This window comes from Panthera leo, chromosome D4 (assembly GCF_018350215.1).
Source record: "Panthera leo isolate Ple1 chromosome D4, P.leo_Ple1_pat1.1, whole genome shotgun sequence".
NCBI classification, from domain to species: Eukaryota; Metazoa; Chordata; class Mammalia; order Carnivora; family Felidae; genus Panthera; species Panthera leo.
This window is the reverse complement of record NC_056691.1, coordinates 70,399,509-70,415,916: the sequence shown is the minus strand read 5'-3', so window position 1 is coordinate 70,415,916 and position 16,408 is coordinate 70,399,509. Positions and strand designations below refer to the sequence as shown.

At 44.2% G+C, this 16,408-nt stretch overlaps 1 protein-coding gene across 8 annotated transcripts in view; it reads right to left on the bottom strand.

Moving 5' to 3' along the window:
• The window catches only part of PALM2AKAP2 (PALM2 and AKAP2 fusion), a 505,626-nt gene that overhangs the window by 197,288 nt on the left and 291,930 nt on the right, over positions 1-16,408 (bottom strand). For 7 of the 8 annotated variants that reach the window (XM_042914177.1, XM_042914169.1, XM_042914174.1 and 4 more), the window contains 3 exons: positions 12,168-12,282; positions 11,293-11,314; positions 5,617-5,718 (listed from right to left, as the gene is read on the bottom strand). In XM_042914177.1, coding sequence (XP_042770111.1) covers positions 5,617-5,718; positions 11,293-11,314; positions 12,168-12,282 — 239 coding nt within the window. The remainder of the gene's footprint in view (positions 1-5,616; positions 5,719-11,292; positions 11,315-12,167; positions 12,283-16,408) is intronic. The other variant, XM_042914178.1, reaches the window with a different exon arrangement.

The following is a 16,408-nucleotide window of genomic DNA, read 5'->3' as shown; positions in this document are numbered from 1 at the left end:
TGAAAGAGATTTTGAGAGAGCCCCATGGACATACAAGAAAGTATGTGAAGAAAAGCTCTCTGAAATTTCCTGGAGGCGGGTTCTGGAGAGAAAAAGGAAAGGAGACAGTCTGATGGTAGTTCCAGTGATAAGAGGACTGAAATCTGGAAGTATGTTTTTACAAAATGATAGATTTAATTGGTGATTTCCCAACATGACATACTGATGACAATAAGGTTGGAGGGTTTAAAGCATTTGTGCGATTCTTTCCAAGAACCTAGACAGGGGAGTGAGTAGATACTCATTTTGTCAGTGAAGAATAAGAACCAAAGCAGTGACTTTCTGCAAAGGGATACAAGTGAATGATGGAATGGCACTTTGATGTTGGCTTTACTAGGTTCTTGCTCCCCCATGGCCCTCTGGTCAATAAGGAGAATCTTGAAGAGGCAGAGGCGGTCTAATGGGGGTTGATAATACTAGACTCCAGGTGCTGAAAACAGCCAGGTGTGGACTAGAAGGGAGGCCCCTGGGTAAGATACTTGCCGAAAAACCAGGGTGAGGGTGGGCTGTGAAGCTGTTCTGGTCTGGCATACTGTGGAGCCCAAAGACATGGGTCTTGGAAGCAGAGAATGCTTGATTCCAGTTCAAACTTATTCCCATGGCTCTATGTACTCTTTTGTTCCTAGTTACCATTAGCTTTGGTAAAGAGAAGGCAGCTCTAAAGACTATAAGGAGCCTAGGGAAAAGGAAACAAGAACACCCAACACAAGTGACGTGTGGCTGACCAATCACATGATTCCATTTCAGAAACAAGCCAAGAGCATACCAAACAAGACAGTGTGTTCCATGAGGACGGAAAACTCAATCATGTCACATCCCTTGACTCATCAGGGTTCTCCCAGCTCACTTGTTTTGACCCACTGTAATCAGTGGGAGGAGGTAGAAGGCCGAAGGTCCACATGTAAAGTATAAAATGACACCGCCCACTGTCATTAGTCAGTAAGATGGGAGGTATTGGGGAAAGGGAGGAAGACACTTGGTCTGAACTCCTATTGAGGTGACACCCTGTCTTTGGACCTCACTTTTCCCATTTGTACAATGAAGGATATCCAGCTTTGATATCCTGTGGCGCTGTAAACAGCCTGTGTGCCTTGTGACCCAATGACGTATAAAGTATGTTAGGAGGGCAACAGACAGCCAGATCGTGACTGTTACCCAGAAGTGAACATCCAGTAGCTGACATCGCACTGGGAATGTAGAAGAGAAATGGTGCACATGCTTGGCTTATTGAGTGAATGCACATACATGCAATCTTTTCCTGCTGGCCTATGAGTACGCATATACATATATGCTCGTACCTTCTCTTGAGGATGGAAATACAAAACTGGCTATCATAATGGCAAAGTAACAGTGAAAGTGAGGAAACTGATTCAGAGTGGATTTTCCCTCTCATCCCAACACTTAGGCAGTCTCTAACTTCAAAAACCAGTAATCAAAAATTTCTTGAAATAATTGTTTTCCCAGGATCCCTTAGTATCAACAAAAGTAAGTCAGCAAAGTTGTGATATCATGGATAACAAGAGCAAAAGCCAATTTCCTATATCTGATTTTGCTCCTACCTTCTTGGTCAAGAAGGACGGTTTTCAGTCCAAAAAGTGCCAGAAAGAATATCACTAAGAGAGAAATGAAGCCCAGATGAGTGGAGAAGATTGGAAAAAATAAAGCACCCAGGGATATAAATGCGTTCAGTGCTTCAGACCCAGGGATCAGTTCCCTTACCGATAAATGTGTCTTAAGAATCTTACACACTGGGGCGGGGGGGTGGCGGGGGCGGGCGTGGGTGGCTCAGTGGGTTAAACATCCGACTCTTGGTTTAGGCTCAGGTCATGATCTCATGGTTTGTAAATTCAAGTCCCACATTAGGCTCTGTGCTGACAGTACAGAGCCTGCTTGGGATTCTCTCTCTCCCTCTCTCTCTCTGCTCCTGCCTGCCCCCCCCCCCATCCCCGCTTGCTCTCTCTGTCGCTCTCTAAAAATTAAATAAACTTAAAAAAAAAGAATCTTATACACTGGGAAAGGTGTGGAGGCAGACATCCAAAGTTCTGATTTTAAAAAATAGAAGGAAGGAATTACATAAACTATGTAGCAGTAGCTTGAGATCATGGCTGGCTAAATTCTGAAGTTCATTTTCAAAGAGCAGAGACCACCAAGAACCAGGGAGGATTCATCAGGCAGAAGGTATACAGATTAATCTCGTTTTCTTTTTGTTCCAGTTCTTTAGACAATTTAGGCAAAGCCAGAGACACAGCACATCTGGATCATCATCAAGTCCCTTATATTCCTGTGAACAAGACAGAAATATGTGCCTTTGGGTGTCAAGACAATTGCCAGAACTTGTTACTCATTAAATGATCATGCCCCACACATGTCTACTTAGGGTTCTCAAGGGTCAGGAGACCCCAACAGTATGTCACAGGCCTCTGACTTTGGATCCAATTGTGCAATGTTTTCATCAACGCGATGATGAAAAATAATGGAAGCTTACTTTTCAGATCTGAGATGATACCAAGTAGAGAAGAAAAGCAAGGTTGTGAGGTGCTAAAATCAATAGCTGTGAAGACCCCAACAACAGAGAAGATCTATTTTTAAAACTGTTAAACCCTTTATTCAGATGGAAATCTGATATAGAAATACAATATAAACCCAAGGACAGAGGAGCTGCTGTGTCTGAAATGGGAGAGAACACCTGAGCCCTGACTCTCAAATCCCCTTACACCATTCCCTCCTCTACTTTTCAAGAAGCCTCCTCAGTGACCCCCCAAGGGGCTCCTGACACTTACATGGGGCAATCTAACATGAAGAAATTTAACAATCACATCAAATCTACAAAGGGCAGATAGCTCATCCTTACTTTTGCCTTTTGAGATAATGAAATAAAGAACTTTGTAGCTTCTCTGAGCAGGTGAAGCCATATGTGCACAATTAGAGGAAACAGACTACATGTTTCAACGGCAATGATTCTGGAACTACGACTACACAGGATAAAGGGAATGAGGATGAGCAGTGGCACATGTCAAACGACTCTGAGGCTTTACTTTAGAACCTGAACCTGAAAGGCTATGGCACCAGCGAAGTGAGTCATATGGTCTGTGGCTTCACGCTCTGGGCTGGGGGGAGATCAGCTCACCCAAGAGTGCATGGAGCAGCTCTGAGCACTGCAGCTCAGGAAGATTAGAGACAAAGTGAGGAGTGTTCAGAGGGGAGGGACAAGGATGGCGGAGGGTGTCAAGGGCATGTAGAGTGGGGATCTGGGAAAGACCAGAAAACGACAGTCATTTTCAAATAGTTAAAGGGAAATCAACTTGGGTTTATTCTGAGTGGCTCCAGGTGGCAGGATAAGGACCAACGTGGGGAGATGGAGGCAGACGAATGATAGCTCCATCAGAGGAAGGACTTCCCCAGGGTCAGAACCAATTAGAATGAGCTGCCTGGAGGGACACTAAGCCCCAATAACAGAGGTGTGTGACTGTGTCTGAGGACCTCTTTGGAGGGCGGCTATACCCTGGCTTCCATGTTTGACTGGAATAGACGCCTCCTAATTCTAAAAGCAATGATGCTAAATAAATCCCCATTTATACACAATCCTGAACTTCCCAAATCCAAACAACCAGAATATTGAGTAATGACAAGTGACATATATTAAAATGGCCCCAAGATTATGCAAAGTTTCCAAAAGGATGTTCATAAAGCAAGATGGATCATATCTAGGAAAAGGAATTCTAGTGGTGAGTGCCATTATTTGGTATGCTATCCATGCTCTGTATCGTCACTATTGGCCATAAATGATCATGAATCTGGACACTCCATTCCAAAAGCAGTCTAGACAAAGGAGTTAACCACATCAAATGCGATTCCAGCCACAATTCTGCTCGTATATATTTCCACAGTTAGATATGTCTATGCAAATTTGTTCTTCAGTAATAAACAAAAGTACACATAAACTTGTTTTTGAAGATTCTCATCACATAATACTTTTTTTGGAAAGTGCATTTGCCATTGGATCGCTATATTTCTGCAGCATCTTCAACTATGAAGGAAGTTAGGTTGTGATAGTGCACGTAGCCCCACAGACCCAGCACTACAATCACATTAACATTTTACTCTTGCATATTACACTGTTCGACTATCAGTGCTACTCTTATCCCCCTTAAAAATTAGTTCTCACACACTGTCTCTACCCTCTCCCTGAGCTGATCCATTAGTTGGATCATATCACCTGTCCTGTGAGGTCCGGGAACATGTTGTGGAAAGGGGCTGGGAAGCTGTTTACCCACACTTATTGGGAACTCTCAACAACCAAGGCTCCAATAACAAGCAGAAGGTATGTGACTGTTGAACAGTTATTACCTTATCTGATCTCATAAGTGCTCCTTGGAGCATTTGAGAGTCTGTGGCTTAAACTACTGCCAGTGATTCCTTTACAGCATGCCTGTAGGCGCAAGATCCAGTTTACCAGTCCAGGGACATCTGGACCTGGCCAGGGTTTGACCACACACCATTTAAAGTCCCACCCAACTCTACAACTCCATAAGTCAGTATGTAAAATTGATATGCTAAGATGTTTATGGAGACATCCCACAGATATTTAATCAGTGCACAACTGCGTCAACACTTACTTGCCCTTTTATTTTATTTTTACATTAAAATAAGGAGGGAATATTTGCTTCACAAAATATTCAGATTGGCCCATATAAAAGATTTCTCTGGCTTAGAAGTCCATGATTATTTTGTTTCATGGAAAGTGTCATTATAAGATTTATTTTAGACATTAATTCACCTAGATTATGTAAAGCATAATTTCACATTCATATTTGAACTCATCCACATTGTCACTGACCTTGGCCATTTTTTCATTTAGCCCGCTGGCCCTCATTGCATTTCTGTGTAGAGTGAAAAGATTGGTATAGATTTATTTTTCACGTCCATCAGTTCTGATTTCTGAGGCACATTCACATTGGATAAGGCAAAACATAGCTCTCTATATACTTTGTACTCATAAATGTATTATTTTTTTAAATTCATCATTGTGAAAAACATTAGCAAGAAACATATGTTCTTTAAATTGCTACTTTTCCCCTAAGTATACCACAGTAGCTAAGAAATCATTGCAGAAATGGGGGATTTGGAAGTATATGTTTATAATATGTAAGCAGCTCTATTCCCAAAGGATTTGGCAACACACTCATATACTTTGAAGATAATTTCACCCAGTTTCCATCATAGCTCCTTTGATCTTGTATGTTTCTGATATGGAAAATAAAACCCCCTGCAGGCAGAGTCCAGATCAACTTTGAGAATAAGGAGAGATACAAAGACCATGAGAGACAGACCACACTAAAGTTAGGGGGAAAATGCTCTATTATTTTCTCAATATTCCCTCCTATTCAGTCCTTAATTACATATTAGGGCCTAGTTCCTGCACTTTGTGGCTACTATAAACTCTATGTCTGAGGCTGGGCTGAGGGCAAGGTCCCCTATGGGAGGATATCTGGACGTCCCTTATTATTAAAGCTCAGAGAAATGCCAAGCCCCATGTCCAGTCCTGGCATCAAAACCAAATAGCTCCCCAGGACTTACCAGCTGCTCTGCTAGTCCCGTCCTGCCCAGGTGATGGTTCTGCTGTTCGTGAACAGAGGATTGGCAGGTCGGGGAGCTGGGAGGAAATGTAATTTACTGCATCTGGTAGCAGAGAACAGGGAATACAATTAGGCACAGTGTCGGGAGGCCCAATGGGTTCACTGCCGAGACAGCAGCTTGTCTGCCCTACATAATGGACCGCGGAGGCGGCCACTGAACGAGAGGATCAGGGTAAACAAAGACAAGCATTTGCTCAGTGACTGGTATTCAGCAGAGTAGCTGAGGTAGGAGGGATCCTGGCCAGAGAGCTCAAGCCCCAGGACTGCTCTATGTATTAAAAGATTCATCAGAAAGCTCTAGATTCTAAGAGTACAATGAGTTCAGGAGGGAAAAGGGGTTTGGCTAGTGAGAGCCATTATTGACTTGGTAGAATTGACCAAACATGAGACATCAAACTAGAAATATGCCTTAAACAGTACTGAAAAATAGACTTGGGGCTCAATCCCTAAACTGCAAATGTAGTTTCCGGTGCCTGAATCATTCAGAAGACCTATTTTATAGACATAAAAAACAAACAAACAAACAAAACCCCAAAACTCTAGAATTTATCCTACAATTTCAATACTTCAGGTTATTGTTTCAGCCAGGAAACCCTGAGATTCCAAATAACAACAGCCAGTGAATTCACCATTAGCCCAGTTGTAGGAAACATGGCCAAGAAAAGCAGGGAGACCAGCTCCAGTTGGGAAAATAGCTAGATAAGGCCATTTTGGGAGGTGAGACTCTGCGGAGTATGAACCTTAGCAGGTGTGTCAAATCAGAGGAAAGCAGGAAACCACTGGGGGTGAAGGAGAATTTGTGTATCTCCCAGAGAGAAGTGGGAAAGGGAAGGCAGGAACGTTCTAGAGCACTGGGCTCTATATGATGTGATTCCTTCCTTATGTCAGGACCATGTCCCAGAATCCTGGAATGCCAATTGCTCCTCAGGGGTCCCTCTGGCTGCTTACTGCACATCTTCACTGAATCTCTCCCAATCACCTCAGACTCAACATGTCCCAAACAGAACTCCCATCTGTGCTCATCTGCTGCTTTTCCTGTACTCTGTGTCTCAGCTTACTGGCACCACAATTCACCCAGGATCCTGGGAAGTGCCCTGAATGCTCCCTCTCGGTGTTCAGTCAGCCCCCTAGCCTCTACCTCCTTCACATCTCTTACATCCGTCCCATCCTCTGTATCCCCATTGATACTGCCTTTGTTCTGTCAGGTTTCATTTTTCCTTTTTAAATTGCATGCTGGAGAGGACCATGGACAGACACTAGATTAGGATGAGGATTAGGATTAGTTCAGTTCTGCACCAGCTAGACCATTTGCTGACTCGCATGTGAGTATCAACAATCCAGAATGTGCTGATATTGGACCATTATATTTTGAGGAACACACTCTGTGGGTAGAGGTGGGGTGGAGTTTCACTGAGGGAATGGGTTTTTCCATATCAACCATTTGGGGAGAAGGAATAGGACATCAGGAGTAGGTGGGCAAGCCTTTCATCATGGTGAGGTTCAAGTGACTATCTCTCCGGGGCCTTATGTGTACTGGAGAGTGGGCCCTAGGTTGGGCAGACATGGTTGAGGGTCCTCTGCTGCAAGGAAGGAAACTAGGCCTTTGGGGTGATGGAGGGGACTGGGAGACAGACATGAGGCAGCCTGCGGGCATCCCCTGAAGATGGGCCTGGTTTGAGTCAAAGGTTCTGAGTGTGGCCACATGTCTGAGGTTGCACATGGTTCTCTATTATTCCTGAACTTAGGTTACCCTCATCATGGGGAGCTGTGGGAAGAGTCTGGGCCCCAAACCAGCATGAGGCAGGACCAGAAGAGAGCAGAAGCTTCAGATAAGCTGATCTTGAGGGTGTAGGGGTAGACTTCTGACAGTAGCCCAGGGAAAGATTAGAACAGCAGTGTGTGGCTAGAGGGGCAGTTTAGGGGACAAGAGATGACCAGAGAAGATTTGCGGAGTTTGTGAGTTTTCCCTGAGGATTTCCAGAAATCCGTGGATTGAGATCTCAGTAAATTGGACTTTCTGTAGTCAAATGAGATGAAGGGTCAAGCCATTAAGACCAGGTGAGGACCCACATACTGGTCACGTGTGTGTCTATACATTCTATGCTAAATACAGAGTTTCTGGGTCATCTCTGATACTGAAAGTTTTAGCATCCAGAAACTAAAGGCACTTGCAGGCAGGGCACCTGTATCAGAAAGAGCACAGGATTCCAGGGCTTGTGTCTTAGCCTCCACTGGAGGCAGCTCCTAGCCCCGAAGTGAGTGGGGGTGGAGTCACCTTTGCCCATTGTTCCTTGGCTACAAGCTTGAGATCTACAGCTCTTGGAGGGCTGGGGCCACACACTCCTGCTGAGATGAGGGAGTGAAGAGGAGTGGGGCATGAGAAGGAGAACAGGGCAGCCCGCTCAATACATCATTAAGTCATAAACCTGAAGCTATGTATCCAGGAGGTGCCTGATAGACCAACACAAGGAATAATTAACAGGGCCTCCAAAGCCTCCATGGGAAGAATTTCTTCACATAGCCTCAATCTGTAAACTGCCCTCTTCCTGCCAAGGTCAATGTGGTCCATCATCCGAGAAGGTAGAGAATGGCCATTACCACAGTAGAAATGTAAGATGAGTGCTTCTTATTAGTTCTGGCACTACTGAAATATTACTCTAGCTATGAAGAATACCAATAGCCAAAGCTAGAGAAAACTGATGAACACTCTCCTGAAAACATGATTTATGGGCACCTGAGGACACACTGAGATTTCCCAGCAATTGGTATAAAGGTGTTGATAGGGGGATGGCTTCCGGCCACCACAGACTTGGACAAGATGAAAACCTAAGAAGATCAGTATCATACAGCAAGGGCGGAAATAGGCCCAGGATACACATTTTCCTTTGCCAGTTCTGGCCCAGCTCCTCAGTGGGTAAATAATGGCTAGCACAGGATACGTACTATACACAAATTATAGTTATAGAAGACATTATGCCTATTTAAGGTGGTAACAACAAACCCACCCAACTGATGAAGACTCTGCTATATACTAAGTGTGCATACGGGGTGGGGAGGAAGTGAGGTGGGGGTCAGAACGTATGTGGCCAGGGAATTCTACTCAAGATTGGAATACATGTCTCTAGATTGCTAGGACTACCACACAATCCGAAGCCATTGGTGATCCACCAGTTCCGTACCTTTATTTCCTCTGACATGCTTAGGGTGACATGCTCAGGTGACCTGAGGGGGATCATGACACATGCACACACCAGCAGCCATCTTCTTGGCATCTCATTAAACTAGGAATGCTTTTGCTGATTATCTGCAGCATTTTGTACAGTTATATAATCCTAGTTGGCCTTGGATTCCATAATCGGCATTTCAGAAGTAGGGTGCTTTTCTTAAGGCATTATTATTCTTAATAATTTTGTGTTAGTTCTTAGTAGCGACAGGTGGTTAATTCTAAGAGTGGTCTTGGCAATTTTGAAATCAAAGGGCCTTTGAAACCAAAGAATGATAAAATAATCAGACACTCCAGAGTCCCTCAACTCGACATGCTTCAGTTTTTACTCTCAGCCCACAATGTGAGTTAAACATTGACCGCATTCTTGGAAGGATGTGTTCCCTCCTTCAAACTTCCTTCTTTGCCAGTAGATGTGGTACAACGGAAAGGTCCCCCCAGACTTAGTTATAACCAGAGATGGCAGGAATCATAATCCAGAATGACAGGTTAAGACCACAGAAACCTTTTCCTGGCCATTTCTTAGGATCCCTAAGATTTTTGCATCCTTGAGCCTGAGGTACCCCTGCCAAAAAGTGAGGACAGAGTAATAATGGCAATTTTCTCTAGAGGCTCTTTTTAGTCATGATCAAGTTTCCTCCCACCTCCATGAACCACTTAGGGGAATGGATGCAAATAGTGGGAAGTAATGGAGGAGGAAATGAAAGAAACTCAGGGTGAAAACGAAAGACACAGTGGCAAGGGTTTATAACATGGCTTCAGTTTTGCTTGTTATCAAGTCATAGGCTATGAGGGTCTCCATGCGCCACACAGCCTTCCCAGAGACAAGACATTCAGGCTCTTTCCCTTCCCTAATTATAGAGATAAGTCTAGGAAAGGTCTCAGTTTGAGAAGGAAGAGAAAAAAAAAAGAAGTAAAAGCATGAAAGGTCAATGCATACCTTCCAGTATGTAGGTGTCTGTGGGTCAACGCCCCACAGCCCCATTCCAGCCTGACATTTACTGCATTATTCTGATTATGCATGCTGCCTCAGGTCTCTCCTAGCACTAGGGAAGCTCACTATGCTTCCCATGAAGCCACCCTCAATTCCCCCAGAGAGACATGGTCACCTCTTCAGTCTATGCTCTATCCCCAAAGCATAGAACAAGAACTCCAATTTGGCTACACCCTAGAGAAGGCTCTAGAATGTCATAGGTCTTCCTCCTGGAGTCCCTGCCGGTTTGACCCAGGAACATGAGGTTTAATTTACTACCTTCCCAAAGATCATCCAGGGGCCAAACATCCAGATTTCCTGCCTTTCATTTGCTAGGAACCAGTACCCTCCCTGAATCAAATAAAATAACACAATACCTTTTTTTTTTTTTTTGTCTAACGTCAGAACTATCCTTAGTGTAAATATCTTTGCTAATCTAGAAAAATACATTACCCATATCTGCATTTTTAAAATATTGTCCCTTATATTTGCAAATGACATGGGGAAAACACTGATGCCAACTCTTATTCTGGCTCCTGATCATCTTCATAGTTTAGAGGTTGGCTTTATCAGAACCAGGTGAGCAGATGGCATCCAATCCTTCTGACGAGTCCTGGCCTATTAAAGCAGGTCTAGCTGAGGGCCATAGTGAAAGTGGTAATGGAGTGGTTTTCATGAGCTTGTAGCTAAAGTTAGGGGAGCAAGGTGAAGAATGAAGCAACAACATTCAACCTTCACACAAGGTCAAGCATACAACCTCACGTTCATCCCCAAGGTCACAGGTAAGGAGAGCGGAGGGCAGGGGCAAGGACGGGAAGGGAGGACAGAAGGAAGGCCTGCTCCTGCCAGGATGGGGTCAGGAAGCCAGGGCCCTGCTCCCACCCTTCATGTGCTCAAGGCCAGCTTAGGCCACAAAGGGAGGGACGTTCTGCCCAGCCTTGTTGCCCTGAAAGCCTGGAGGAATGCCAAGTTTTCCGATTCAAAGCAAAACCACAGGCCTTAGAAAGGTTTCCTAAACACCAGATGATGGCCTTCTGATGTGTCTTGTGACCTGGAGACCTAGCCACAAATGGGATCTTCCCTGCCTGGGACCTGGTCCCAATATTAGCACTCTTTGCTGAGCACCTTTTCAGAAAGGTCCAAGCAGCGAACCTTGAGGACCAAATGGGAAAGAGAAAGAGCCAGGCGAACTGTATAAAACTAGAAACACTGAGTCGAGAAACAGTCCTTGAAGAAGAGAGGCAGACGAGTCTCAGGATGTGCACCTGCTCAGTGTCCTGTACAGAGTGCTGTTCCTTCCCTCTGGTGTCTTTACACGCCAACACATCGCATCTCCCAGTGAGCCCGTGTCCATGAAACCCACTAAGCTGAGTGGGATAAAATACTTCTACAGAGTGGGGGCAGAGAGCACTTACACTTACCTCCATCCGCATTGGAGAAGCTCTGTGGAAACAAAAGCAGGGCAGAGCATCACCACACATGTGGGGAGACAATCCCTCATCCACCTAACCCGTCTTTCTCCCCCGGGTCCAGAATTTGACTGTGGTGGGTAAACCCAATGCTTTCTTTTCTTCTGGGAAATATGTTTGGGATCCTGAAATTTAACGAAAAGTTTTATCATTCCCACTTTATACTGAATTTCTCCCAGTAGGGATTCATGTTGATTATCCAGAGAATACCCTTAGCCATGTTGGAGAAGTGACATCAGAAAACCCCATCTTAAAATTAATGTGATTAGATTGTTTCTTCGGTCTGGGTACCTGGGTTATAAAATGGAAGGAAGGTTCTGAGACATTCAGAAACTCTTGGCTTTATGAGTTCTCTCCTCTGCGCTACATGGCATCTGTTTTCAGAGTATTTACACTCTGTGTATTTGCAATTCATATCCATTTGATACGGTTTTGCCTCTGGCTTTTTTATAAAGGAAAGACTTAAATTAAAGCTGTAAGGAGCAGGGCTAGCCTGCTTAATAAGAATTCGCTTTAGAATTCTAATGTCCAAGGGGAGATGACTTTTTAGGCATGAGGCGCATGAAGGGTTTGGACAATAGGTAGACGGGGTTAATTTAATGACTCTCTTCTGTGCTTCCCCGCAGACCAGGTGGTCCCACACCTGAAGACAGGCTGCTCTCAGTGTCAGGGACGACACTGGTCCTCACACAATCCGCACCTCATTTCACAGGACGTGTGGCTCAGACTTCTCATCGATATTAACTGGCCCTGTCTCCAGGGACTAACTCACTAGTGCTTACTTCCCTGTGGATCAAATTCAGAGAAATCCCACTTGTTTTCTGTACCTTCTGAAAGTCCTTGAAGGATTTTTCCGTCTCCTTCAGTTTCTCTAAGATGATTTGCTCTTTGGCAGATATCTGGGACTCTTCACTTTCTAGTGCTTGTATTTCCTGCTCCAGCCTGGAAAACACACAAACAGAGAACAGGTTACTTTACTGTCCTGCCATCCTGGGGACAGAGAGCAGCTCCTTCCTGTGGGGCGACTTCCTGGCCGTCTGAGGTGCCAGATTTCACATCACAGGGCATCCTGTGTTTTCAGCTTTGCCACTCAGCACACATTGACCAAAGGAAAACCACCCTGAGCGACTGCCACTGGTTCACCGCCACCACTTTAAAATGTGCTTTGGTGTCTCCTCTCTAACTCTATTGATGTGCGCATTCTTAATTTGGGGGTAGATATTTTTACATAGCATAGGACATAATGGCTGAAGGAAAATAGCTTCATATTCCCCTAGCTATCTCAGAATAACTGTTCTTCTATCAGTTCTCCTAAAGGGTGAAGAACTAGTCTCATTCAAGGGAAATATGCTGCTACAAAATGGCTGGTGGCCAATATCCTTGGGAGCCTGCTGTCTGTCATCTCTTACTGGCACATCCTCTACTGCCCAAAAGAAGGGAAAAGGGAGGGGGAACTGATACAGCTGCCCTTCTCTTCTGGAACTTTCTCAACTTTCACAGCCATCCTATTTTCGGAAAGGGAAATTTTGTCACTGCCAGGAGACTCTAGGAATATTCCAGAACAGCCATGATCTGGGAGATGTCTCAGTAGCTTATTCTTTCAATGAAATGATAGTATTAACTGTTAACTTATATTGAGCACCAAATCTCTGCCAAGAACCAAGCTAAGAATTCACGTAGTTTAATTTATTTAACCTTTCCAATGACCTTTGGAATCGGGAATCCCCATTTTACAGATGAAACCATTAAGGCCTGGCAAGGTTAAGGAACTAGTTTATTGCTGCAGAGCCTTGAACCAAGGATTCAAGCCAGAAGTCCGGACACTACTCCTGACCATGGTGCTGAACTCTTACCACATGGGTTCTACGGTGTGTCACATTATTTCCTGCCTCACTAGACATTGTATATGTAGGCATCTAGGGTGCCGCTGTTATGCAGCAATATCCTTAGGGTCATGAAGGGATGGATGTTCCCCTGCCTAAAAAATTATTTGGTCTGAGTGTATTTGTTTGCTCATTCAATTCTGCTTTTGGGTTCTTTCTTCTCTGTTGTGCTAGAATCTTTGCTGCAGGGTCTGTGTCTGTCTTTCTCTGCCCCTTCCCTTCTTCCATCTTCTAATCTGCTGTTGAGAACTAGCTAAACAAGTTTGTTCAACTAGAAAGAGTTCAGAGTGAGATCTTGAGAGGGGTAAGGACACCAAGCCACAGGCATAGATTTATTTAGGGGTGCACTGTGCCTCTCAGAGATTTCCTTCCTGGGCATCAGAAAAATGACCTCTGGATGGATGAGACTTTGCAGCAATTACTCTGGGTTATGAAGACAAACTCTGTGTACAATCATAGTGCCTCCAAATGAACACAGATGTACTTATCATTTCACTCACAGTAAGAGCGGAGGTCCTTATAATGATTTAGATGGCCCTATAGTAGCTAGCCTCCTAGTACCTACATGGCATCCACTCTTGACAATGAGGGCAACTCCTTATTTGCCCATTTGTGCCCTGTGTTTCCCCCTCCTCCAAGAAACTCATCTCAAAACCCTAACCATTCTTGCCTCAGCTGAGACACCACTCACCCCACGAGGCTTTCACAGATTCACTACCAGGAAAAACACTGTCCTCCTCTGAACATTTATTAGCACATTATTTTGGTCATTCTTCTTCTTATTTATCAGAGGTTAAATGTTAGAGCAGTGGTTCTCAACAGAGGTGATTTGCCCCCCAGGGGATATGTGGCAATGTCTGGAGATATTTCGGTTGCCCATAACTCAAGGAGAGTGGAAGTGGTGCTCCTGGTACCTGGTGGGTGGCAGTCAGGGATGCTGCTAAACACCCTGCAATGCCCTGGACAGCCCGCACAGCAAGGAATTATCTGCCCCCAAATTCAATAGTGCTGAGGTTTAGCAACCCTAAATCATTAATTTCCCCCACTAGATTATAAATTCATCATGGAGTGGAGGGCACAGGTGTTCAATATATATATGTGAAAGAAAAAGAAACTAAACCAACTGCCAAAAGACACGACTCAGCCACATGAGACCTTCAGGATTTATTTTCTTTTTCCTTAATGTTTATTTATTTTTGAGACATAGAGACAGAGCATGAGTAGGGAGGGGCAAAGAGAGAGAGGGAGACACAGACTCTGAAACAGGCTCAAGGCTCTGAGCTGTCAGCACAGAGCCTGATGTGGAACTCGAACTCAGGAACGGTGAGATCGTGACCTAGGCCAAAGTTGGGACACTTAACCAACTGAGCCATCCAGGCACCCCAAGACCTTCAGGATATCTGAGACCAGGGTGAATTCTTCAGCAAGCCTTGATTTGAGTCTACAGGAGTCTACAGGAGAGGGAGCCAAGTGACATAGATATATAAACCAAAAGATATACAACTCTTTTTTGCTGTTCCATATCAGCAGTAAAATCTTTCACCCACCTCTGTGTAAATTATTGTGTGTGTGGGTGGGGGAGAGGGTCAAGGAAAGGGAATAGGAGCAACACACATGGGGCAAATGATCCAGAAACTGAATTAGTTCAATGGGTAGAGGAGCTCTGGGCTAGAAGTTTCCTGGGAAGACTGATGATTGAAAATTATAAAGAACTTGCCAGGTGGGTTCTGAGCAGATTGAATCTCAAGGGACAGAGTTCCTCGGAAGATATGTAGGATGTGGGTAGAGTCTATTATTCTCAACCATATTCCCTCCCTCCCCTCTTCACCTCCATGGAAAGTAGATACATCCCTGACGTACTGATGTTGGTCTCGGCCACTTGATTTGCTTTGGTCTCATGGTGGGTGGTTTGTACTTTCCTGTCCCTTGACTATTGGCTTAGCCATGTCATCTGCTTTAGCCAATGGGATATTGCAGACACAACACAGGAGAGGCTCGGAATGTGCTTGCCCAGTTGGGTTTGTCCCTGTGCGCCTTACCAGCACCAAGAGAAGAGTGTGTCTGGCCAATGGCTGTCCTTTCAGCCTTGGCCCCAGAAAAAACATAACGGGAGTAGAGTGGAGCCCAATCCAGAGTCAGAAGCCATGCCTAGTTGGATCTATACCTGAAATTAGAGCTGCTTAACTGGGCCCAGCCTAGATCAGCAAATACCCAGTACAGTCACTGAAGTATGAGCAATAATAAATGGCATTCATCTTAAACCACCGAGCTTGACAGTAGTCATATAGTACTATTGTGACAAGAGCTAAGTGATGCAGCTCAAATATTTATATATTATATGGGTACATATTATATATATATATATATATATATATATATATATATATATATATATATATATTATATGATATATACATGTGGATATATACCCTAATAAAACATATAATAATATATATACATTTGTAATGTGTGTGTGTGTATATAAGATTAGAAAGAATATAAACTACCCCTGCCCCACTTCTCCCAATCCTCAGAGAAATCTGGAGGGATACAGGGCACACTCTCATGAGGATTAAGATGGAGAAAAAAAGAAAATATCAGGGCACTGGGTGGCTCAGTCGGTTAAGCATCTGACTCTTGGTCTCGGCTCAGATCATGATCTCATGGTTCATGAGTTCAAGCCCCGCATTGGACTCTGTGCTGACAGTGCAAAGCCTGCTTGGGATTCTCAATCTCTCTCTCTCTCTCTCTCTCTCTCTCTCTCTCTCTCTCTCTCTCTCTCTCTCCTTCTCTCTCTGCTCCTCCCCACCTCAAAAATAAATAAACTTAATAAAATTTTAAAAAGATAATAAGAAAATATCAGTAATAGTTGCCTCTGGGTAATGGGATATTGGGTCATTTTAATTTTGTTCTTTATAATTTTCAATTATTTTCTCTTTTTTAAAAAAAAAACTCACGTATTCCTTGTCTAACCAGAATAAAACCAACAAATGGCTTTTGAAAAAGTCCTCCTTTGACCGAGTGCTGAGAAGGCAGCATTTCACAGGCTGTGGCATGGGAAAGGAGCCAGCTTCTCATGTGTCCGTGAAGGGTTAAATGGACCCACGCCAACATCGATTTACATTCAACTCGACCCACATTTACTGAACTTGTTTGGCTGGACTCAGAACTAGGCACTGCAAGGG